The sequence below is a fragment of the Micromesistius poutassou genome, assembly GCF_964030765.1.
Source record: "Micromesistius poutassou genome assembly, chromosome: 15".
In the NCBI taxonomy this organism is placed as follows: Eukaryota; Metazoa; Chordata; class Actinopteri; order Gadiformes; family Gadidae; genus Micromesistius; species Micromesistius poutassou.
The window spans coordinates 2319166-2344760 of NC_140285.1; the positions used below are offsets into that span (position 1 = coordinate 2319166).

Genomic DNA, 25595 nt, shown 5'->3' on the forward strand with positions numbered 1-25595 from the left:
TCTGTCTCCTACTCTCTCTGTCTCTCTCTCTCTCTTTGTCTCTCTCTCTCTGTCTCTCTCTCTGTCTCCAGGTCACGGGGTCGTGCAGGGTCCTGACCTCTAGGCAGATGGAGTGTGTGACCCCCAGGTTGAGTCCGGAGGTCAGGGTCACTGGGGTTTGGTTCCAGATGGACAACGTCAAGATCCACTATCACTCCATCAAGGTACGCCTGTCTGCCTGTTTACCTGTCTGTCTGCCTGTCTACCTGTCTGTCTGCCTCTCTACCTGTCTGTCTGTCTGTCTGTCTGTCTGACCTGACTGTGCCTGTGCTGTGTATGTGTATGTGTATGTGTATGTGTATGTGTATGTGTATGTGTGTGTGTGTGTGTGTGTGTGTGTGTGTGTGTGTGTGTGTGTGTGTGTGTGTGTGCGTGTGTGTGCGTGTACTATGTCTATAGTATGTAACACGATGAAGTATAAATAACCACAAATATCTCTCTCTCCGTCTCTCTCTCTGTCCATGGATGTCTCTCCCTCTCCCTCTCTCTCTCTCTCTCTCTCTCTCTCTCTCTCCCTCTCTCCCTCTGTACGTCAATGTCTCTCTCTCCCTATCTCTCTCTGTCCGTGGGTGTCTCTCTCCCAGGGTCAGGTCTTCTCCTATCATCCTAACCCAGAGCTCTTCGTTCTGAACAGAGAAACTCCGGACGTCCCGTACCGCTTCAAACCCGGAGGGGTCATCGCTATTCAGGTACATACATACTATTACATACATACTATTATATTTCTATATATATACTATTATACTACATATACTACAATATATATACTACATATACTACGCTATATTTAAGCAATAGATCACGACAGGCTGTGGTATACACTCATTATACCACAGTTAAGGGGCGTTGTCCGTCCCGACGCACAGCGGAGGGGCGGCGACCCCCTTCACTGTGGTATAATGACCGTATATCACTGACTGAAGTGATCTATTGCTTTTATAAAACGGTTACGTAAATATGGCGAAATGAAAGTCATAGACACCCTCAATTTTGAAAAAGCTAGAAAGTCGGAAAAGCATTTTTTTTAACGAATACAAAAAAGTAGTCCCTCCTGGCTGCCGGCAAAGTGTACGGCGGTTGCTATGCAACACACTGTAGCGTCCTTCAGAGAGAAGGCTAGGCTACAGACGGTAGCTTGGTTCGCCGGCAATTTAGCCTTCTATCGAGTTCACTCGAACTCGATAGTAGGCTAAATTGCCGACCGTGTGCCTATTGCTTTACAACATTTCCACCCTCTCCAGCAATCAACATGTTTATTTGGCTTCAGTGAACTACGCTATCGCTTTTATATATACATAAACAACAGTTAGAGTTAGGCGCGGAGTGATACTGAACTCTGTAAACTGAACGGGCGTCATAGCTGTGTGTATACGCTCAATATACAACGGTTGGGAACCAATCAGATTGCTTGATTTAGGCCCCCCGTTTTATAAATACTACATATACTACACTATATATACATACACCAGGAGTTATCACTATGGATATATGCATGTATAGATGGATAGATAGGTATATATGTGTATAAGTGTATATATGTATATATATGTGTTTATATGTGTGCAGGGTGTGGGTCTGACCCGGGCCGTGTCCCGGGGGGAGGTGGTGGTCCGGCTGGGGGATGAGGAGTGTGAGGTGAAGACTCTGGACGACACGCATCTGTACTGTGAACCTCCAGAGGAGCAACCGAGCAGCCTCACCGACCTGGACCTGCCCAGCCTCACGGTACACACACACATCACCGGTACACACACATCACCGGTACACACACATCACCGGTACACACACACATCACCGGTACAAACACATCACCGGTACACACACACATCACCGGTACACACACATCACTGGTACACACACACACACACACACACACACACACACACACACACACACACACACACACACACACACACATCACCGGTACACACACACATCACCATATGTCTTCATACAGCCTCACGGTATACACACACATATATATATCTCCCAAGTCTCAATGCACACTGTGTACATATATTGTGTGTTTGTCTATATAATGTGTGTGTGTCTATATATATTGTGTGTATATGATGTGTGTGTGTGTGTGTGTGTGTGTGTGTGTGTGTGTATATAATGTTTGTGTGTGTGTGTCTGTTCCAGGTGGGGCTGGGGAACCTGCAGGTGGATCTAGGCGTGGTTCAGTATGACTCTTCGCTCTCTCCCATCCCATTGGCTGCTCAGCTGGGGCTGGGGGCGGGAGTTGCTGTAGTCGTCCTATCAGTGTTGGTCGTCATTCTCATGTATAGGTAACTCCTATAATATATATATATATATATATACACACACACACACACATTTATATATATATAACGTATAAGTAACTCCTTTAATGTATACATAAAGTACAGCTAACTACTATAATATACATATAATGTACAAGTATCTCATAACATATATATTATGTATATAATGTACAGGTAACTCATAACATATATATAATGGTCAGGCTTCTTCTTTAGCATATTTTTTTCTATATATTGTAAAGGTATGTATATCTTGTGTTTCTATAGGAGGAAGAGTAAACAGGCTCTGAGAGATTACAAGAAGGTTCTGCTTCAGTTGGAAACTCTGGAGATCAACGTTGGAGATCAGTGTCGAAAAGAGTTTACTGGTGGAGATACACTTTATATACCATCTACTATATATAATACACTTAACATGATTTAAAATCTATACTATATATAATACACACATATATACTTTTATAAACCCTGTATATCCTGTGTGCTGCAGACCTGATGACGGACATGACGGACCTCAGTGATGTGGGCGGGCCTTCCCTGCCCCTGTTGGACTTCCAGAGCTACGCCCAGCGCGTCTTCTTCCCCGGCCAGCAGGGGGCGCTGCTTAGCCAGAAGCTGGACGTCCCAGAGCCCCGCAGAGCGGCCGTGGAGCAAGGGCTGAGCGGGCTGCACAAACTGCTCAACAACAAGGCCTTCCTCATTAAGGTACAATACGTTATGTTATTTGTTATTATACAGTATCTATTGTACATGACGTTATATGTTATGTTATTATACGGTATATATTATACATTTTGTATGTTATATATTATGTTATTATATGGTATATATGATCTATTATGTGTGTATTATTATTATGTTACACTCAACACTGTGTCTATGTGTGCAGTTCATCCACACCCTGGAGGCCCAGCAGGGCTTCTCCCAGAGGGACCGGGGCTACGTGGCCAGCCTGCTGACCGTGGCGCTCCACGACAAGCTGGAGTACTTCACGGAGGTGATGAAGACCCTGCTGCAGCACCTCGTCCTGCAGTACGCCTCCAAGAACCCCAAGCTCATGCTGAGACGGTACGGTTACCACGGATACACACCACCCTCACTCTCTTCATCTGTGCACAGTATCAATGTAGTCGCCGCTGCTTAATGTGTGTGTGTGTGTGTGTGTGTGTGTGTGTAGGACAGAGACGGTCGTAGAGAAGATGTTGACAAACTGGATGTCAATCTGCCTCTACTCCTTCCTCAAGGTGAGCTTTGTTCATGATATAGTCATGATATAGTCATGATATAGTTTATATCAAGATATAGTCATGATATAGTATATATCAAGATATAGTCATGATATAGTCATGATATAGTTTATATCAAGATATAGTCATGATATAGTCATGATATAGTTTAAATCATGATATAGTCATGATGTAGTTTATATCAATATATAGTCATGATATAGTCATGATATAGTTTAAATCATGATATAGTCATTATATAGTTTATATCATGATATAGGATTATATAGTCATGATATAGTTTAAATCATGATATAGTCATTATATAGTTTATATCATGATATAGTTTAAATCATGATATAGTCAGGATATAGTCATTATAGAGTTTATATCTGATAAGATCATGATGAAGTCATGATATAGTGCAGCGAGGGTGGCCTACGTCTTTCTACGTGGTCTACAGCTGTGTGGTTCAGCAACTCTCTGATTATCTGGATCTCACAACTTAATATAGGATACGATATGATGGTGTCTCTCCCTGTGTGTCTGCAGGAGGTGGCGGGGGAACCTCTCTACATGCTCTTCAGAGCCATAAAGTACCAGGTAGACAAGGGCCCGGTGGACGCCGTGACCGGGAGGGCCAAACGCACGCTGAACGACAGCCACCTGCTGAGAGAGGACATCGACTACCGCCCCATGGTACTATATACTACTGAATACTGCTGTATACTACTGTATACTACTGTATACTACTGTATACTACTAAATACTACTATAAACTACTGTATACTACTAAATACTACTAAATACTACTATAAACTACTGTATAATATTAAATACTACAATATACTACATATAGACTACTATATACTATTGTATACTACTATATACTACATATATGCTACATATGTACCACTATATACTACATATAAATACTGTCTATATATATACTATAAATACTCCATATATACTACTATAGACTATATATATACTACATATATACCACTATACTACTATATACTATATACTGTATATACTATATATCCTCCATGTGTGTGTGTTTGTTCCAGACTCTCTCTGTGTTGGTGAAGAACGATGAGGACGTCCAGCCCTGTCCTGTTAGGGTGTTGGACACAGACACCATCACCCAGGTACCTGTCTGTCTGTCTGTCTGTCTGTCTGTCTGTCTGTTAGAGTGTTGGACACAGACACCATCACCCAGGTATCTGTCTGTCTGTCTGTCTGTTAGAATGTTGGACACAGACACCATCACCCAGGTACTTGTCTGTCTGTCTGTCTGTCTGTCCTGTTAGAGTGTTGGACACTGACACCATCACCCAGGTACCTGTCTGTCTGTCTGTCTCTCTGTCTGTTAGAATGTTGGACACAGACACCATCACCCAGGTACCTGTCTGTCTATCTCCCCATCTGCCTGTACGTCTAACTGTCTACCTGTCTGACTACATGTCACTGACATATCTGTCAGTGTGTCTGCCAATCTGTCTATTCGCTTACCTGTCTGTGTGTCTACTTTCTGTTTGTCTACCTGTCTGCCTGTCCGTAAGTATGTCTGCCTGTCTGTCTTTTTGGCTGCCTGTCTGGAGTAACCTGACCACCTGTCTACCTTTCTGCCTGTAGTAACCTGTCTGTCTGTGTACCTGTCTGTCTGTCTCAGGTAAAGGAGAAGATCCTGGACCAGACGTATAAAGGAGCGGCCTTCTCCCAGAGACCTAGTGCCCATGCCCTGGACCTAGGTACTGCATAGCACTCATGATGTCATTACATCATATTAACTATGATGTCATTACATCGTATTAACTTTGTCATCACACCATATGTCAATGTGAACATTTCCAGAGTGGCGGTCTGGCCAGGCAGGTCACCTGACCCTCTCAGATGATGATGTCACTGCCATTGTCCAAGGTCGCTGGAAGAAACTCAACACCCTTCAACACTACAAGGTAACCTCCTCCATCACCTCCTCTATCACCTCCTCCATCACCTCCTCCATCACCTCCTCCATCACCTCCTCTGCTCCTGCTCTTCCTCCAGGTCCCTGACGGAGCCACGGTGGCCCTGATCCCCGCCTCCCAGGCCTCCACCAAGGGGAGCGTCCACCAGGTCTTCCAAACCGCAGAGAGTGAGTAATACTTGAAAAAAGTATTCACACTGTGTTATTGTATTGATACTACAGTGTTAATACTGCAGTACTCATGTTAATACACCGAGTGAAGAGAGTGGTACGGTCAGAGGAGGTGATGGAGGAGGAGGAGGTGATGGAGGAGGTGGTGTAACTCTGTGTCTCCTGTAGAGTCGCCCATCCTGGAGGAGGAGGAGGAGGTGCGTCTCTGGCACCTGGTGAAGAGCAGCGAGGAGCCGGATGCACCGAGGAGGAGCAGCATGAGGGAGAGGGAGCGGGCAAAGGCCATCCCAGAGATCTACCTTACCAGGCTGCTCTCTATGAAGGTACACACACACACACACACACACACACACACACACACACACACACACACACACACACACACATGCACACACACACCTGAGATATACCAGACACTCTCTATGAAGGTACACACACCTCTCTCCTAACCCTCACCATTACCAGGACCTGTTCAGTTGAGTCACACCTGAGCTCTACCTCAGCCGACTGCTGCCTTTAAAAGTGCAAACGCTGTGTTTCCATCTGCAGGGAACGCTGCAGAAGTTTGTCGACGATGTGTTTGTTGCCATTCTGAACACCAAGCGGCCGCCGCCCATCGCCGTTCGCTTCTTCTTTGACTTTCTGGACGACATGGCGGAGAAGCACGCCATCGATGACCCGGAGACGGTCCACATCTGGAAGACCAACAGGTAACAGACCAGCGAGGAGGTCAGGGTCAGGTCTAGAAGACTACCAGGTAACAGACCAGCTAGGAGGTCAGGGTCAGGTCTAGAAGACTACCAGGGAACAGACCAGCGAGGAGGTCAGGGTCAGGTCTAGAGGACTACCAGGTAACAGACCAGCTAGGAGGTCAGGGTCAGGTCTAGAAGACTACATGGGAACAGACCAGCTACAAGGTCAGGGTTGGGAGATGGGGGTCAGTGTCAGGATTAGGGTAAGGGTTAGGGTCAGGGTTAGGGTTAGGATAAGGGTTAGGATAAGTGTTAGGATAAGGGTTAAGATAAGGGTTAGGATAAGGGTTAAGTTAAGGTTTGGGATAGGCTAGGTTACTGACAATCTTGTGTCCAAGTCTTCCTCTGAGGTTCTGGGTTAGAGTCAGGGTTAGGGTTAGGATAAGGGTTAAGATAAGGTTTAGGATAGGCTAGGTTACTGACGGTCTTGTGTCCCAGTCTTCCCCTGAGGTTCTGGGTTAGGGTTAGGATAAGGCTAGGTTACTGACGGTCTTGTGTCCCAGTCTTCCCCTGAGGTTCTGGGTTAGGGTTAGGATAAGGCTAGGTTACTGACGGTCTTGTGTCCCAGTCTTCCCCTGAGGTTCTGGGTTAACATCCTGAAGAATCCCCAGTTCGTGTTTGATGTCCAGGTGACAGACAGCATCGACGCCGTCCTGTCTGTCATCGCTCAGACGTTCATAGACTCCTGCACCACGTCCGAGCACAAAGTGGGCCGGGTACGTCTCTGTATAATGTCTGTCTGTCTATATACTGTCTGTCTGTCTGTTCTATTGTAGTGATAGATCTATAATGAATAGATCCACTGTAGTATCTGTTGTAATATTAGATAATGAGTAGATTGTAATCAAAGTGTGTTTGGTGTTCAGGATTCCCCCGTTAATAAGCTGCTCTACGCCCGGGAAATCCCCCGATACAAACAAATGGTGGAGCGGTGAGTCTAATGTCTATCTGTCTGTCTGTGTTCTCTATGTTTAGTCTACAGTGTGTCTGTCTGTCTGTGTTCTCTATGTTTAGTCTACAGTGTGTCTGTCTGTCTGTGTTCTCTATGTTTAGTCTACAGTCTGTCTGTCTGTCTGTGTTCTCTGTGTTTAGTCTACAGTCGGTCTGTCTGTCTGTCTGTCTGTCTGTCTGTCTGTCTGTGTTCTCTATGTTTAGCCTACAGTCTGTCTGTCTGTCTGTCTGTCTGTCTGTGTTCTCTATGTTTAGTCTACAGTCTGTCTGTCTGTCTGTCTGTCTGTCTGTGTTCTCTGTGTTTAGTCTACAGCGTGTCTGTCTGTGTGTGTGTTCTCTATGTTTACTATACAGTCTATCTGTCTGTATGTCTGTCGCTATGTTTAGTCTACAGTCTGTCTGTGTTCTCTACGTTCAGTCTACAGTGTGGGTCAGGTGACCAGTCTGTTAGTCAGGTGACCAGTCTGTTAGTCAGATGACCAGTCTTTCAGTCAGGTGATCAGTCTGTTAGTCAGGTGACCGGTCAGTAGAGCACTAGCAGAGTGGAGAGCGAAGGTTAATTCATATGAAGGGTTCTATACCAGTTACCAATGTACTAATGTGTGTGTGTGTGTGTGTGTGTGTGTGTGTGTGTGTGTGTGTGTGTAGTTATTACAGCGACATTCACAGTGCAGCTTCTGGCTGTTACCAAGAGATGAACTCCACCCTCACAGAACTATCAGGGGTAAGACACACACACACACACACACACACACACACACACACACACACACACGCACACATGCACACACACACACACACACATCCGCACACACATCCGCACACACATGCACATACACGAACGCCCACGTACACACACGCACACGCACACACTTACATGCACACACACACATCCGCACACACACACACACACACACACACACACACACACACACACACACGCACACACACTCACAGACACACACATACACACACACCCACGCATGCACGCATAGCAGCACATTTAATGAGAGGGCAGCACTACCTCTTTACAATGGGCTTATCATGTGATGTAATAATTAAAGGTCTCTCTCTACCTGGCTTTCTCTCCTTGTCTCTCTCTCCCTGTCTCTCGCTACATGTCTGTCTCTCTCTACCTGTCTGTTTATTCCTGTCTCGCCTCCAGAGTTTTGTGTCAGAGATGAGCAGTCTTGTGGCACTTCATGAACTCTACAAGTACATCAATAAATACTACGACCAGGTACTATATACTATAATAAATACTATGACCAGGTACTATATACTATAAATAAATACTATGACCAGGTACTATATACTATAATAAATGCTACGACCAGGTGCTATATACTATAAAAATATACTACGACCAGGTACTATGTAAGGTGTACCTTAGGTGATTGTGTACTATATGTTGTATATATGTATGGGTTTGGTTATGTTTATGAAATCTGCCCTTCACTGCTAGATGGCACTAATTTTATAAAGTGCTCCTTTAATATACATGTAGAATAATATATAAGTATATTCATATATGAACATGTACGGATGAAGACCTCTTCAGTTTATTTTAATCAATATTTCTGTTTTCCAGGTGATGTCGTCTCTTGATGAGGACAGCGGAGGTCAGAAGATGCAGTTAGCCTACAGACTACAGCAGGTCGCAGCCCTACTGGAGAACAAGGTCACTGACCTCTGATCAGCCTACTGAAAACAAGGTCACTGACCTCTGACCTCTGATCAGCCTACTGAGAACAAGGTCACTGACCTCTGACCTCTGATCAGCCTACTGAGGTTCTTCTGATAACATTGGGTGACAAGGTTGAACTCTTTTTTTCTGTGAGGAAGGGGGGATTGCTAGTATTATTACGACATACTCCTGAAGTACTACCATTGCTACATAATCCTGAAACACTAAGACTACTAGTACTACTACTTTCTACTAAAATACTAGTACCATCATACTTACTCCAGAAATAGGAGTATAATTACTACTACTACTTACTACTTAAATGCTAGTACTAATGCTACAGACTACTGAATCTAGTAGAATTACTAATACTACAACTACAACAACTACTTACTACTAAAATACTAGCACTACTACTACTACATACTCCTGAAATACTTGTAGTACTACTTCTAAGTACTTCTAAAATACTAGTGCTAATAGGATGTACTCCAGAAATACTACTGCCAATACAACATACTACTGAGATACTAGTACTACAATGATGTACTCCAGAAATGCTATTGCCAATACCACATACTACTGAAATACTATTCTAGAGTATTAATTAATATTACCCTTGCTAATAATGTACAAGTCTACACAGGTTTATTAAGATACCACCCATTGAATACTGCTAGAATACTGCAGTTTATTCCGATTCCATACTACTAGTAGACTAGTAGTTTATATATTTCATTGACTTGAGACAATCGAATCGAAGTCAGGGCTGCTGTGAAAAATCTCCCAGAAGTCCTTGTTGCAGGGTCATGTTTTCTAAGATCGTAGACTTGGACAGTTTTCTAAGATCGTAGACTTGGAACAGTTTTCTAAGATCGTAGACTTGGACATTTTTCTAAGATCGTAGACTTGGACAGTTTTCTAAGATCACAGACTTGGACAGTTTTCTAAGATCGTAGACTTGGACATTTTTCTATGAAAGTAGACTTGGACAGTTTTCTAAGATAGTAGACTTTGACTGTTATTTTTAAGGTTAGTGCTGGAGATAGCTCCAGTATTTTATGATGATGTTTACTGACTTGTGTAAAATCTCCAGACAAAAGGGAACATTTAGCAATATACTAGTAGGAGATAGGCCCCCAACTCAATGTGAGAAAGGAGAGTAAATGATTGCGTGTAAATTATTTATTCTTAGGAAATCACACATGTGCCTTTTTATTTCATTACCAAGTCATAACTGAGTTTTAATTTTTCTGTTTGACTGCCTGTCTGTCTTCCTGCCTGTAGATCTGTCAGCCTGTATGCTGTGAACTGCAATTATATTCCTATCATCCAGACTGTGTGTGTGTGTGTGTGTGTGTGTGTGTGTGTGTGTGTGTGTGTGTGTATGTGTGTGTGTGTGTGTGTGTGGGGGGGAGGGGGGGGGGGGGGTGGCGCTGGGTGGGTGGGTGGGTGGTTGTGTATACTGAGGTGAACTCATTTTGTGAGTTCAGCTTTGTGGATTCTACTTCCTGTGTTCTACTTCCTGTTTTCTACTTCCTGTGTTCTATTCTAACTTCCAATACTTTACCTTCACATTCTTTACCTGCCTGTAGTTTAAAGATATAACTTGATATCTTCATGAAGATATAACTGTATATTCTAGTATAACAATATAACCCTATATCTTCATGAAGATATAACTGTATATTCTAGTATAAAGATATAACTCTATATCTTTATACTATTGAGCGATATAGAGGAAGATATCCTACCTCTATATCGCTCTATAGTATAACGATATTACTCTATATCTTTACACTATAGAGCGATGTAGAGGTAGGATCTCGGCCCCTATATCCTATATAAAGAGGTCCTACCGAACAGCATCTTGATATCTTCCTGTTGTTAAGCCGTTCTCTGTTTGCATGATCAACACTATGTTGCTATCAACATTTATTTTCCCTTTTGGAATAATCAAATAGATGACAGTACATACTGTGCTACATACCAGTTTGCATATACTGTAGTAGATTTCAGTACATAAATACTGTACATACCAGTATGTATACCAGTAAGAAAGAGATACACAGAGAGATGTTGAAAGAGAGAGAGGTAGAGAGAGATAGAGAGCGAGTGAGAAAGAGAGAGAGAGAAAGAGAGAGAGGGGGGCTGTGAAGACTGTATGGAGATAGAATCTTCAGTCTTTCTCCACTCAGAAGGCCATTTTTTATTTAATGTTTTACAAGGGAATACTTTTTTAATGTGATTTGTAAAATGATAACATTTGCCTGGAACAATTCAGTGTTTTTTATGGTTATTGTGTAAAGCTTGCTAGCATGGTGTGGATATTGTAAATAGGTGTTGTATAGTAAGAACGTATGAACGTTTGAATATGTTTCTCTTTTTTCTTCCATGAGAATGTTTACAATTCGAAGATCCAATGAATAAAATTCTAATTTTAAAATCTCCCTCTTCGTCTGTTTTGAATTGTCCTCTAGATTACAAATATAATCTAGATTACAAATGTAATCTAGATTACAGACTGGATTACTACAGAGATGGGGAGCAGACTTCAGCTCTAGTACGAAGACTATTATTTTGTAGTAGAAAGAGACGAGGACCTCCGTACATAGAGCGGTAGAGCAGAATCACGGATTAGCAGTTAGATGTCTGAAGTCTCGGAAACGGTAGTTTCACTTTCGTTTTCTCCATATATTTTTCGACCAATCGTGTTGCTGGGGGCGGTGCTGTGTTGACGCTCGTCCCGCAGGAACGAACTCGCCTGCTGCCCATAGCGCATGCGCCGATCCGTCCGGTGACGGTGACAGCTGTTTGGAGAGCGGTAGCACGGCGCATGCTCCAAGCCTAGACTCCGGCGAAGGAAATGAGCCCAAAATAACCTCAGCGAATTCTCCTTCTCTCCTCAGTATACTGTAGTAGTCTACTGTAGTACTACTAGCTCACGATACTAAGTATCTGGACGGAGTTAGCGGTGAACCTAAGAGACTGTTTCTCTCTAGCTGGAGGGACTGTCAGACTGGCGACAATGTTGATAGGTAAGGTACGAGTAATACTACTAGTATGAGCATTAGTATGAGTATAAGTATGCATATCTTGAGGTATCTCTGTACTGCACGCTGTCCGAAAGGGTCAAGCTAGCGCCAGATGCTAAGCTATGACACTATTTACAAAACACTGTTTCTTCTGCTCCAGATACCAGTATCTAGTGTCTAGTATCTAGTGTCTAGCGTTTAGTGTCTATGACTAGTATCTAGTTTCTAGTATCTACCACAGCTGACCATATAGCTGTGTGGTGAATGTATCAGACATTATTAACATACCGGCGGTGGTTATTAACATGATGTTGTGTTCAGCGGTGGGCGGCGACCCGAGCAGCCGGCAGAGCGCTGGCGGCCAGGGGAAGAAACACCGGAGAAAGGGCAAGAAACACCGGCGGGCCCCCGGGGAGCCGGCCGGGGCGGAGGGTGCGGACGGCAGGTAGATCCCTGATCTCTGTGGTGGTCGTTGTTAGACAGTTAGATAACCTCCTCTCTCTCCAATGGTTCAGACTGTCCGCTCCATCAGTATATCGCTTCACCAGAATCACAAGCAACACACAAATGTACCATACATATATCAACATGTTAAGAATTATCTTAATAAAATACATAATAAAAACCTGGGCGGTTCAACCTCATAGAACATCCCTACAGGACTGTTAGGATGTAGGACTAGTGATGTAGGACGTTAAGGATCTAGAGCAGTGAGGATGTAGGACTATGAGGACGTAGGACTGTGAGGATGAAGGGCTGTAAGGATGTAGGGCTGTGAGGTTGTAAGACTGTGGGGATGTAGGACTGTAAGGATGTAGAGCTGTGAGGATGTAGGACTGTAAGGATGTAGAGCTGTAAGGATGTAGGGCTGTGAGGATGTAGGACTGTTAGGATGTAGGACTGTAATGATGTAACACTGAGGATGTAGGACTAAGGATGTAGGGCTGTAAGGATGAAGGGCTGTAAGGATGTAGGACTGTTAGGATGAAGGGCTCTAAGGATGTAGGGCTGTAAGGATGTAGGACGTTAAGGATCTAGAGCTGTGAGGATGTAGGACTATAAGGATGTAGGACTGTGAGGATGAAGGGCTGTAAGGATGTAAGACTGTGAGGATGTAGGACTGTTAGGATGTAGGACTGTAAGGATGTAGAGCTGTAAGGATGTAGGGCTGTGAGGATGTAGGACTGTTAGGATGTAGGACTGTAATGATGTAAGACTGAGGATGTAGGACTGTTAGGATGTAGGACTGTAAGGATGAAGGGCTGTAAGGATGAAGGGCTGTAAGGATGTAGGACTGTTAGGATGTAGGGCTGTAAGGATGTAGGACTGTAAGGATGTAGGGCTGTAAGGATGAAGGGCTTTTAGGATGTAGGACTGTAACAGGGTTTCCGCAGGTCCTTAAAAAGTAACAATTCCAATAATCAGAATTTTGTCTTAAATACGATTGTGACAGGTCTTAAAAATGTATTGGATTATGGAACCAATAACCACTAATGCAAACTGAGGTTAGAATTGATCGGAGCACAACCAGAGGAGCTAGCGGTATCTCCTCTCGTCTAACCCTCATAGCTACTTGTTTCTGTTTATGTTAGTTTCATCTACTATGGGTGAATGCAACTTCAACCAGATCTAAAAAAAACAGTGCTGCAGCCTGAGTCTGGAGTGTTGGGTTGAGTCTGGTTTGTTGGGTTGAGTTAGGTAAGGTTAGTCTGGATGATGGTGGGTTGAGGTAGGTTAGTCTGGGTGATGGTGGGTTGAGTTAGGTTAGTCTGGGTGATGGTGGGTTGAGTTGGGTTAGTCTGGGTGATGGTGGGTTGAGTTGGGTTAGTCTGGGTGATGGTGGGTTGAGTTGGGTTAGTCTGGGTGATGGTGGGTTGAGTTGGGTTAGTCTGGGTGATGGTGGGGTTGAGTAGGCTTAGTCTGGGTGATGGTGGGGTCTAGTCTGGGTGATGGTGGGTTGAGTCTGGGTGATGGTGGGTTGAGTGTGTCTTAGTGGTGCTAAGTGTGCAGAGTAAGGGGCAGAATCCGGATGTGGTCCCAGGCAGCAGCAGCTCTATAAATACCTCAGACAGTCAGCGCTCCACATAGGAACATTGACTCAGCTCTCGACAAGCCGTCAGTGTTGAGTTCTGTGTGTTTATTTGAAGTGAGTCTAAGGCTCTGTGTTCATGTGTTCATTAGTGTTTGTTATAGATGCCCAGCATAGCGTTACTTGCCCTCTTTTTCATTGGTTGTAATGTTGGAGGTTCTTGTTGAACGACTTTGGTTTGAATTTGCCATAATCAGCTTGAATGAGTCACTTATACCCACGTAAGGTCCAAGTCTAATTTTATCACCAGTATCATTTCTGGAGCACTTTAGTATGCTTTCAATCTGCCTCTTCAATGCTATGACCCGGTCATAACCCTAAACTACCTCCAGGTTCCTAGTGGACCAGATACAGGTCCTAGTAGACCAGATACAGGTCCTAGTAGACCAGATACAGGTCCTCGTAGACCAGATGCAGGTCAGAGTAGACCAGACACAGGGTTATGGTTATAGAAAATACATATTCCTTGTAATAGACGTATCCAACAGTGCATCGTGTTACTATACGATACTACTTTATTTGTCAGTAGGGCACTGAAATTCAAGTACAAATGACACATGACATGACAACACAGCGATACACAAGTAGCACAGATGACAGATTAGGCAAGCACCGGTGTTGACAGGAAAGACACAAGTACAGACACATGGCACAGCCCACAGATACACAAAACAACACAAGTGACAGGTAAGGCAATTTACAAGACATACAAAGACTAATACCCATGGAATCATAAATGCTCTGGAATGTCATCTTAGTTTGTTCAGTAATAGAATGGACTGATGTACAAAGGAGTTTTTAAGCCCATTGCAGTTGAAGGAATGGACTCTGAAACTCCTATTTGAAGGCAGGAGCTGATATTCATTGTTCAAGACATGTGTGCAGTCAGTGTGTTGTTATGGGCCTCTTGAAAGGCCTGAGCTACAGGACTTTGATTTTAGAGCAAACTTTAATATGATTGTAAAGTTTACTTTTATTTTTCACTGTGAGGTTGCTCAACCAGGCAGTGCTACAGAAGAGCATAATGCTCTGAATTACAGAAGTAAAAAATTGAAACATAATTTGACTACCACCCCCAAACGATTTTAGTCTACGGAGGAAATAAATGCGCTGCTGTATTTTGTGTTATGTAGAACGTATTTACAAGAAGAAATCCATGAGGATAAATATGTTAATACTTTTACAGGGAAAAATACACACTATGAATGGACTTTTTTTGAAAATGTTGATTTGGGAAACCTAAGGAATATCCAAAGCTTGAATGACTGCTAGCTCTAGTAACAGCAGATCTTGTTTCTGTTTCAGCTGTCGGATGGCCTCTGATGAGCTCTGTCAGATCCTCAGAGAAGCTTCACCCGGCTCATACACACTGCCAGCCCCCCTGAGCTCTACTCTGGACACACCTGCTGGTCCATCTGGGCCTCCTACCTGCCACAACCCCACAGGCCCAGATATTACCCAGGATCCCCTGCAATCACCTCCATCCTCCCACCAAAGACTAATTCAATCACCTCCATATAATACTCCTTCCGACCAGAATCACCTCCGCCCAGACCCTCCTCCACCCCCAGGCCCTCCTCCATCGTCAGGCCCTCCTCCACCCCCAGGCCCTCCTCCATCGTCAGGCCCTCCTCAACCCCCAGGCCCTCCTCTACCGTCAGGCCCTCCTCCACCCCCTGGCCCTCTTCCATTGTCAGGCCTTCCTCCACCCCCAGGCCCTCCTCCATCGCCAGGCCTACCTCCATCGTCAGGCCCTCCTCCACCCCCAGGCCCTCCTCCATCCCCAGGCCCTCCTCCATCGTCAGGCCCTCCTCCACCCCCAGGCCCTCCTCCATCCCCAGGCCCTCCTCCATCGTCAGGCCCTCCTCCACCCCCAGGCCCTCCTCCACCCCCAGGCCCTCCTTTTCAGACCAGTTTGTCTTTCTCAGGCAGCCTGCCCCACCCCTCTTTACAACACCATCCATCGTCCTTCTTTCTTCCTTCCCCTGCGTCTCTGGCCCCTGCCTCTGCGACAGTTACTAGCCAACCAGCCACCCTGTCATCATTTAACCCCAATCAGACCACGCCCAATCAAACTCTGAGCCCGCCTCCTCCTCCGGATTTGAACCTGCCACCTCCTGGTTTGACTCCGCCTCCACTTGAGCTGCTGGGGTCTGACGACGAAGAGCAAGAGGACTCTTCTGACTACTGTAAAGGTATCAGATTACAGAGTACTTCTAGTTACTTTATACACAAAATTACAACTGTAAAGGTATTACAGATACAGAGTACTTGTAGTTACTTTATACAGAACATTACATCTGTAAAGGTATCAGATTACAGAGTACTTCTAGTTACTTAGTATACTAGTATACTATACATAACATTACGTGTGTGTGTGTGTGTGTGTGTGTGTGTGTGTGTGTAGGGGGGTACTACCCTGTGCAGATCGGGGATCTGTTCAACGCTCGCTACCACGTTGTCCGGAAGCTCGGCTGGGGACACTTCTCCACCGTCTGGCTCTGCTGGGACCTACAGTACGCACGCGCACGCACAACCACACACAACCACACACTCACACATCACACATCACGCACAGACACATCGCGCCCACGCATGCACGCATACGAACATGCACGCATGCAAACACAAGCACTTGCACGCAGCACACCACACACATCACACACACACACACACATGCATACGCACACCACGTATGCAACTCACACAATAAAAACATTTTGTTGCACGTTTGTTGTTGTATCTGATCAGTGTATCTATCAGTGTATGCCTGGACTCACCTTGGCTTTATTTGATTCTGACGTTTACTGACGCTTCAGTCTAGACTCTCTCTTTTTCTTTCCCATCACAGTAGCACTGTGACGCTAGATCACAGTAGCACAGTAATTAGAACTTTTTTTAGGACTAATTGTTAGATTTGATGTGTGATGTGAATTTTTGGTGTTTTATGTTCCAGAAAGAAGAGGTTTGTGGCATTAAAGGTTGTCAAAAGTGCGCTGCACTACACAGAGACGGCACTGGATGAGATTAAACTACTTCGATGTGTAAGAGACACACACACACACAGACACACACACACACACACACACACACACACACACGTGTAACAGTAAAACAACGCAATAAAACTTCAATCTGACAGCAACAATCATGACCATGGAGCAACACAGTGAAACTAGTGTTAGCATCAGAGAACACAGTGAAACTAGCGTTAGCATCAGACAACACAGTGAAACTAGCGTTAGCATCAGAGAACACAGTGAAACTAGCGTTAGCATCAGAGAACACAGTGAAACTAGCGTTAGCATCAGAGAACACAGTGAAACTAGCGTTAGCATCAGAGAACACAGTTAAACTAGCGTTAGCATCAGAGAGCACAGTTAAACTAGCGTTAGCATCAGAGAACACAGTTAAACTAGCGTTACCATCAGAGAACACAGTGAAACTAGCGTTAGCATCAGAGAACACAGTGAAACTAGCGTTAGCATCAGAGAACACAGTGAAACTAGCGTTAGCATCAGAGAACACAGTGAAACTAGCGTTAGCATCAGAGAACACAGTGAAACTAGCGTTAGCATCAGAGAACACAGTGAAACTAGCGTTAGCATCAGAGAACACAGTGAAACTAGCGTTAGCATCAGAGAACACAGTTAAACTAGTGTTAGCATCAGAGAACACAGTGAAACTAGCGTTAGCATCAGAGAACACAGTGAAACTAGCGTTAGCATCAGAGAACACAGTTAAACTAGCGTTAGCATCAGAGAACACAGTTAAACTAGCGTTAGCATCAGAGAACACAGTTAAACTAGTGTTAGCATCAGAACAGCTCAATAAAAGTATAAAGATCTGAATATCCAACCCAACCATGCGAAAGCAACTCTACCACCAACCTGTGTGTGTGTGTGTGTGTGTGTGTGTGTGTGTGTCTCTGTACTGTGTGTGTGCGTAGGTGAGGGACAGCGACCCTACTGACGGCTACAGAGAGACCATGGTCCAGCTGATCGATGACTTCAAGATCTCTGGAGTCAACGGCGTGCGTATCCTTGGCAACCTAACCCTAACCCTCTCCTCCATCTACATGTCTACCCGTCTGTCTCTGTGTGTCTGTCTGTCTCTATCTGCCTTGTGCATCATTAGTAGTATTATAGTATGATCCCTAACCTTGGTCCAGATGTGTGTATGGTGATGGAGGTTCTCGGCCACCAGTTGTTGAAGTGGATCATTAAGTCCAACTACATGGGGCTCCCTCTGGTCTGTGTTAAATCCATCATCAGACAGGTAACACACACACACACACACACACACACACACAGTTAATCCTCTCTCCTGGTCTATAGTAGCTATAGAACAAGACATAATAACATAACGTATAATAGCGTAATGGCTGTGATCTTCCTATCAGTGTTGAGGAGACGTGTGTTTGTGGCTGTAGGTTCTGCAGGGTCTACATTACCTCCACACCAAATGTAAGATCATCCACACGGACATCAAGCCGGAGAACATCCTGCTGGATGTGGACGAGCTGTACATCAGGAGGCTGGCGGCCGAGGCCACAGTGTGGCAGAGGGCCGGGGCCCCGCCCCCCTCCGGCTCCTCAGGTGACCACCAGTCCAGGGGCCCGCAGGCCTACTGGGCAGAACCTCTGACCCAGCAGTCCTACTGTGTTATGGCAGAACCTCTGACCCAGCAGTCCTACTGTGTTATAGCAGAACCTCTGGTCCAGCAGTCCTACTGTGTTATAGCAGAACCTCTGGTCCAGCAGTCTTACTGGGTCAGAGCAGAACCTCTGGTTCAGCAGTCTTACTGGGTCAGAGGTTCTGCTCTGACTTTCCTTTCACCCTTCATGGGTTCTCTGACTAGTACTGTACTAGTACTCTGCTATTCTGTACTACTCTGCCTTACTAGTACTCTGCCTCTACTAGTACTCTGCTGTACTAATACTCTGCTATGCTGTACTACTCTGCCGTACTAGTACTCTGCTATGCTGTACTACTCTGCCACTACTCTGCCGTACTAGTACTCTGCCTCTACTAATACTCTGCTATACTACTTTGCCATACTAGTACTCTGCTATGCTGTACTACTCTGCCGTACTAGTACTTTACTGTACTAATACTCTGCTGTAGTAGTACTCTGCTATGCTGTGCTACTCTGCAGTACTAGTCCTCAGAGTACTAGTACTCTGCTGTACTAGTACTCTGCTATGCTGTACTACTCTGCCGTACTAGTACTCAGAGTACTAGTACTCTGCTGTACTAGTACCCTGCTGTACTAGTACTCTGGTGACCATGTGCAGCCCCTTTGGTTGTAAACCAGATGTATGCCTCTTTGTTCCTGTCTGTCTCTGGAGTTCTGACCGGGCTGTTTTCATGTCTTTGTTTTCCTCTTTCTGTTCCTTCCCTCCTCATCCTTGTTTCATTAATTACCCATGGCAGTCAGTACCGCCCCCAGGGATGCTCAGGTAAGAGTTTATTACAGGTGTGGTGACTAACCCTCAGGCTAGTACAGGTGTGATGACTAACCCTCAGGCTAGAGGCTAGAGGCTAGTACATGCTTGATAACTAACCCTCAGGCTAGAGGCCAGAGGCTAGTACAGGTGTGGTGACTAACCCTCAGGCTAGAGGCTAGAGGCTAGTACATGCTTGATAACTAACCCTCAGGCTAGAGGCCAGAGGCTAGTACAGGTGTGGTGACTAACCCTCAGGCTAGAGGCTAGAGGCTAGTACAGGTGTGACGACGAACCATGAGGCTAGAGGCTAGTACAGGTGTGATGACTAACCATCAGGCCAGAGGCTAGGGGCTAGTACAGGTGTGATGACTAACCCTCAGGCTAGAGGCTAGGGGCTAGTACAGGTGTGATGACTAACCCTCAGGCTAGAGGCTAGAGGCTAGTACAGGTGTGGTGACTAACCCTCAGGCCAGAGGCTAGAGGCTAGTACAGGTGTGGTGACTAACCCTCAGGCCAGAGGCTAGTACACTAGGCCTCGGGTAGGATGTTAAGGGAATGATAATGAACTAACTTGTTCTCTCTTATGTTGGTTTTCTAACCATTGAGATCAATACATTGTCCCAGTGCAGGCGTGGTCTGAAATGTTATCCAAGCTGCCCTTTGTCTAACCCTAACCTTTAATATCATATTTTTAACCATACTTTACTATACCATACTATACCGCACCATATTATAGTGTGTGTGTGTGTGTGTGTGTGTGTGTCTTCAGGGTAAGATTTCCAAAAACAAGAAGAAGAAGATCAAGAGAAAAGCCAGACGACAACAGAGACTCTTAGACGAGAGAGTAGTTGACCTCCAGGTAATACTATACTACACCCCATTATCTAACCCTCGGTTTCACTATCTAACCCTCTGTTCCACCCTCTAACCCTCTCCCTCTCCCTCCCATCCAGAGAATGGAGGATAAAAGCAGCGATCTGTCTCACACTGATGACATCAGCGGCTGCCAGGAGACAGGTCCACTCCGTAAGTCAGGCTCCATATTTATACTTATTCAGCTTCAAAGGTGCATGATGTCAACAAACTACATCTTTTGATGTTGCTTTCATTGAGAAACCCCTAGTGGCAAAGATAACATAAGATACCTCTAAACATACTTGTCTTGAAAGGTTTATACTTAATAAAATATAAAATATACTTATCTTGATATATTCATACTTGTGTTTAAATATTTATGCTCGTCTTGACTTTTATATTTTATATATTATAATTTATGAATTATATATCAATTATTTGAATATTTATCCTTATCTTGAAATATTTAAACGTCACTTTAATTATTTATACATACTCAACATTTAAACATATTTTGTAGCGCTAGCATGTACCACTGTAGTATATGATTTTATTAACAATGTAGTGCAATATATCCATTAAATACCAATGTAAATGTATATGAACAGCTTCCTTGGTTGTCAATGGCAACACTTCCTGGTCCACCACCGATAAGAACGCCAGTCCGGGATCTGGCTCCTCCTGGTTGGACGAAAGGTGTAATGGGCGGTTCTCCAGTCCGGCCTCTGGCCTATCAGGGATGTCCGACTCCGTGATTTCAGCAACATCTGAGTCAGCACTTTCCTCCTTATCAGGATACTCAAGTGGACGAGACGGTTAGAGCGCACACACACGCACACCACACACTTCTCTAATGTTAGCATTATGTTGTTTCTCTCGTGTTAGCATCATGTTGTTTTTCTAATGTTAGCATCATGTTGTTTTTCTAGTGTTCAGTGCAGCAGACTTCCTGGTCAGTCCGTTGGATCCCAGGAATGCAGACAAACTTCGTGTCAAAATTGCTGATCTGGGCAATGCATGCTGGGAGGTAAGAGATATAAAATAACATGAATACCTCTGTCTGTCTGTGGCCTTTTGGCTTTCAGTTCGTAGGCCGTATTGTTATTATTGTTATATATTATCAGCTTGTAAAACACTATATATTGCATAAAACAACAATTACAATCAAAGGTGTTGCTACTATATATATGTATGTATGTATGTATGTATGCTATAGAAAATTTAAATCAATTTCAATGTGTTTCAGTATAAACATTTTAAATCTATTTCAATGTGTTTCAGTATAAACATTTTAAATCTGTTTCAATGTGTTTCAGTATAAACATTTTAAATCTATTTCAATGTGTTTCAGTATAAACATTTTAAATCTATTTCAATGTGTTTCAGTATAAACATTTTAAATCTATTTCAATGTGTTTCAGTATAAACATTTAAAATCAGTTTCAATGTGTTTCAGTATAAACATTTCACAGAGGACATTCAGACCCGGCAGTACCGAGCTCTGGAGGTTCTGATCGGAGCGGAGTACGGAACTGCAGCCGATATCTGGAGCACCGCCTGTATGGTGAGACACACACAGTACACACTGCAATACTACACACTACAACACTACACACATACACTCACTACAACACTACACACACTACGCACATGCACACTATAAACACTACATACACACACGCACTATAAACACTTCAGACATAAACACACACACACACATCCACACTGTATGCATGTCAGTTTATGGTTGAGTTGTGTTGTGTTGTTGCAGGCATTTGAGCTGGCCACGGGAGACTACCTGTTTGAACCGCACTCAGGAGAAGACTACACCAGAGACGAAGGTACTGGACTCTACTCAGTACGCTCCATCCATGCTGTGTAGCGTTAGCATGTTGTGTACCGTGAGCACGCTGTGGTAACATGCTGTGTTGCGTTAGCATGCTGTCTAGTGGTAACATGCTGTGTAGCGTTAGCACACTGTGGTAACATGCTGTCAGAGATGTATAAAGTACCAGAGACCCAGACTTAAGTAAAAGTACAAGTACTGTATCAAAAAAGTGACTTGAGTAGAAGTAGAAGTGTTCTTTAAACACCCCACTTAAGTGGAAGTAGAAGTGACAAAGTGGAAGTGACAAACATGGGTAAGTTAAAGGACAATTCTGGTATTTTGAACATTGAGCCCCCTTTCTGGTTTGTCTAGGATGAAATAGAGAACATTTTGACTATTGGCCGTGTCTTGGGTATTTGGCTCATTTAGAATCGCCCCTGCCTGCTTCAGAATGGCTGGCGACGTGTCCTTAAAACAACCCTAAACGTTTGTTTTCAGAAATGTGCAACTCACCGAGTGGTTAGTGGTGTTTGTTGATGTTCCAAATCAAGTATCGTAGCGAAATACAGTTTCTGTCGTGTTTGATTGCTATTTAATCGCATTTTGTAAATCCCATTGATTTCTGTTGGAAGACTCATTGCTCATTGGCCGGAAATGGAAAGAGGGGCTGTTTACGTTTGGTTGTAGTCTTTTCGTTCGGTTCTAGCCCTACTGTTGAGATGGAGAACCGAACGAAAAGACTGCAACCAAACGTAAACAGCCCCCCTTTCCGTTTCTGGCCAACGAGCAATGAGTCTTCCAACAGAAATCAATGGGATAACATTTTTATAATTGTAACGAGTAACGATTCAGCACATGAAAAATTGATTGGAGTAAAAGTATTAAACTCATCAAAAATATGTAGTGAAGTAAAAGTGGAAGTAGGAGAAAAAATAATATTCCAGTAAAGTACAGATACAACATTTTAGTACTTAAGTACAGTAGTGAAGTAGTTCTACTTCGTTACTATACATCTCTGCATGCTGTGGTAACATGCGTTGTTCTCCTGGTCCACAGACCACATCGCTCACATCATGGAGCTGCTGGGGCCGATCCCCGTCCCCTTCGCCCTGTCCGGACGATACTCCAGAGAATACTTTGATAGAAGAGGTACGACTGTCTATCCCCCTCCACCACCAGGGTTACAGAGCAGGGCTAGATAGTAGGGATGGGGGTAGCAAGGGGGGTTAGAGGATTAGATATTAGGGTTAGGGTTGGATAGTGAGGTGTAGGGTTAGTACGGTGTTAGTACGATAGTACACCGATAGTACGGTGTGGTGGGTTGGATAGTGACTTGTTGGGGTTGGATAGTGACGTGTGGGGGGTTGGATAGTGACTTGTTGGGGTTGGATAGTGAGGTGTTGGGGTTGGATAGTGACGTGTTGGGGTTGGATAGTGACGTGTGGTGGGTTGGATAGTGAGGTGTTGGGTTTGGATAGTGAAGTGTGGTGGGTTGGGGTTGGATAGTGACCTGTGGTGAGTTGGGTTTGGATAGTGACGTGTGGTGGGTTGGGGTTGGATAGTGACCTGTGGTGGGTTGGATAGTGACGTGTGGTGGGTTGGATAGTGACATGTGGTGGGTTGGGTTTGGATAGTGACCTGTGGTGAGTTGGGGTTGGATAGTGACCTGTGGTGGGTTGGGGTTGGATAGTGACCTGTGGTGGGTTGGGGTTGGATAGTGACCTGTGGTGGGTTGGGGTTGGATAGTGACGTGTGGTGGCTTGGGGTTGGATAGTGACCTGTGGTGGGTTGGGGTTGGGTAGTGACGTGCCGTGTGTCCACTGCAGGTGAGCTGCGCCACATCTCTAGCCTGAAGCCCTGGGCGTTGTTCGAGGTTCTGCTGGAGAAGTACGAGTGGCCCCTGGAGCGAGCCGCCCAGTTCAGTGACTTCCTGCTCATCATGCTACAGCCGGACCCCCAGGCCCGGGCCAGCGCCGCCCAGTGTCTGGAGCACCCCTGGCTCAATACATAGACCCTGAACACCTCACCCCTGGCTCAATACATAGACCCTGAACACCTCACCCCTGGCTTAGCACATAGACCATAAACACCTCACCTCAACACCTCACTCCTAGCTCAACACATAGACCCTAAACACCTCACCCCTGGCTCAATACATAGACCCTGAACACCTCACCCCTGGCTTAGCACATAGACCCTAAACACCTCACCCCTGGCTCAATACATAGACCCTGAACACCTCACCCCTGGCTCAGCACATAGACCCTAAACACCTCACCTCAACACCTCACCCCTGGCTCAGCACATAGACCCTGAACACCTCACCCCTGGCTCAGCACATAGACCCTGAACTACTCACCCCTGGCTCAGCACATAGACCCTGAACTAGGGATCGACCGATATGGATTTTTTTAGGGCGACACAGATTTTTTTTTCATCAGCCTTAGCCGATGACCGACACGCCGATACCGATTTTCTTGAGCCGATATTTGGAGCAGATACTGCTTTTGCTCCCTCAATTCACATCATAAAAATGACACAATGATGATAACAAATGTTACAAGTCTCAATTTAAAAAAGGAACATTTATTGAACTGTCTGTAAATCATGCTGGGAAAAAAGATATATATATTAAAAAAAAAGAATAATAATAATAATAATCTGCGAAAAAAAAACTGATGCTGATACACGTAAAAAACACGAATATCGGCCGATAATATCGGCCGATCACTACCCTGAACTCCTCACCCCTGGCTCAACGCATAGACCCTGAACACCTCACCCCTGAGCTCTGTCACTGGAGACGTGGATGAAGACTGAGTGGTAGACGTATAGAGCAGGTCTGAGCTGGTCTAGTGTAGGAGGGGTCTGTATAGAGCAGGTCTGTGCTGGTCTAGGGTTGGAGGGGTCTGTATAGAGCAGGTTTGAGCTGGTCGAGTGTAGGAGGGGTGTAGAGCTGTACTAGTGTAGGAGGGGTCTGTATAGAGCAGCTCTGAGCTGGTCTAGCGTAGGAGGGGGTGTAGAGCTGTTCTAGTGTAGGAGGGGTCTGTATAGAGCAGGTTTGAGCTGGTCTGTATAGAGCAGGTATGAGCTGGTCTGAATAGAGCAGGTATGAGCTGGTCTGTATAGAGCAGGTATGAGCTGGTCTAGGGTTGGAGGGGTCTGTATAGAGCAGCTCTGAGCTGGTCTAGTGTAGGAGGGGTCTGTATAGAGCAGGTATGAGCTGGTCTAGGGTAGGAGGGGTCTGTTTGGAGCA

General features: G+C 44.8%; 2 protein-coding genes across 2 annotated transcripts in view; both read left to right on the forward strand.

Annotated features, from left to right (window-relative positions):
* plxnb3 (plexin B3) overlaps positions 1-10418 on the forward strand; it is a 29146-nt gene extending 18728 nt beyond the window's left edge. The window contains exons 20-39 of the mRNA XM_084479415.1: positions 72-203; positions 624-728; positions 1606-1764; positions 2182-2327; positions 2592-2692; positions 2815-3029; positions 3214-3392; positions 3502-3568; positions 4103-4249; positions 4621-4701; positions 5226-5304; positions 5408-5511; positions 5603-5690; positions 5862-6016; positions 6243-6403; positions 7014-7161; positions 7312-7376; positions 8045-8120; positions 8562-8636; positions 8988-10418. Of these exons, the coding sequence (XP_084335541.1) occupies positions 72-203; positions 624-728; positions 1606-1764; positions 2182-2327; positions 2592-2692; positions 2815-3029; positions 3214-3392; positions 3502-3568; positions 4103-4249; positions 4621-4701; positions 5226-5304; positions 5408-5511; positions 5603-5690; positions 5862-6016; positions 6243-6403; positions 7014-7161; positions 7312-7376; positions 8045-8120; positions 8562-8636; positions 8988-9092 (2388 nt within the window). The 3' untranslated portion in view covers positions 9093-10418. The remainder of the gene's footprint in view (positions 1-71; positions 204-623; positions 729-1605; positions 1765-2181; positions 2328-2591; positions 2693-2814; positions 3030-3213; positions 3393-3501; positions 3569-4102; positions 4250-4620; positions 4702-5225; positions 5305-5407; positions 5512-5602; positions 5691-5861; positions 6017-6242; positions 6404-7013; positions 7162-7311; positions 7377-8044; positions 8121-8561; positions 8637-8987) is intronic.
* Positions 10419-11984: 1566 nt separating this feature from the next.
* Positions 11985-24667, forward strand: srpk3 (SRSF protein kinase 3). Its single transcript, XM_084479431.1, has 17 exons — positions 11985-12121; positions 12440-12563; positions 15513-16402; positions 16615-16723; positions 17164-17251; positions 18157-18244; positions 18379-18485; positions 18640-18805; positions 19643-19668; positions 20426-20515; positions 20610-20682; positions 21120-21326; positions 21441-21538; positions 21968-22075; positions 22283-22352; positions 23396-23488; positions 24166-24667. Exons 1-17 carry the CDS (start codon positions 12112-12114, stop codon positions 24348-24350), a joined length of 2532 nt encoding a protein of 843 aa, XP_084335557.1. The 5' UTR covers positions 11985-12111; the 3' UTR covers positions 24351-24667.
* The last annotated feature ends 928 nt before the right edge of the window (positions 24668-25595 follow it).

Coding starts and splice junctions, on each gene's coding strand:
- srpk3 (XM_084479431.1), top strand. Junction 16,724..17,163: donor TGGCTCTGCTGGGACCTACA/GTACGCACGCGC, acceptor TTTATGTTCCAG/AAAGAAGAGGTTTGTGGCAT. Junction 20,683..21,119: donor CCAGGAGACAGGTCCACTCC/GTAAGTCAGGCT, acceptor GTATATGAACAG/CTTCCTTGGTTGTCAATGGC.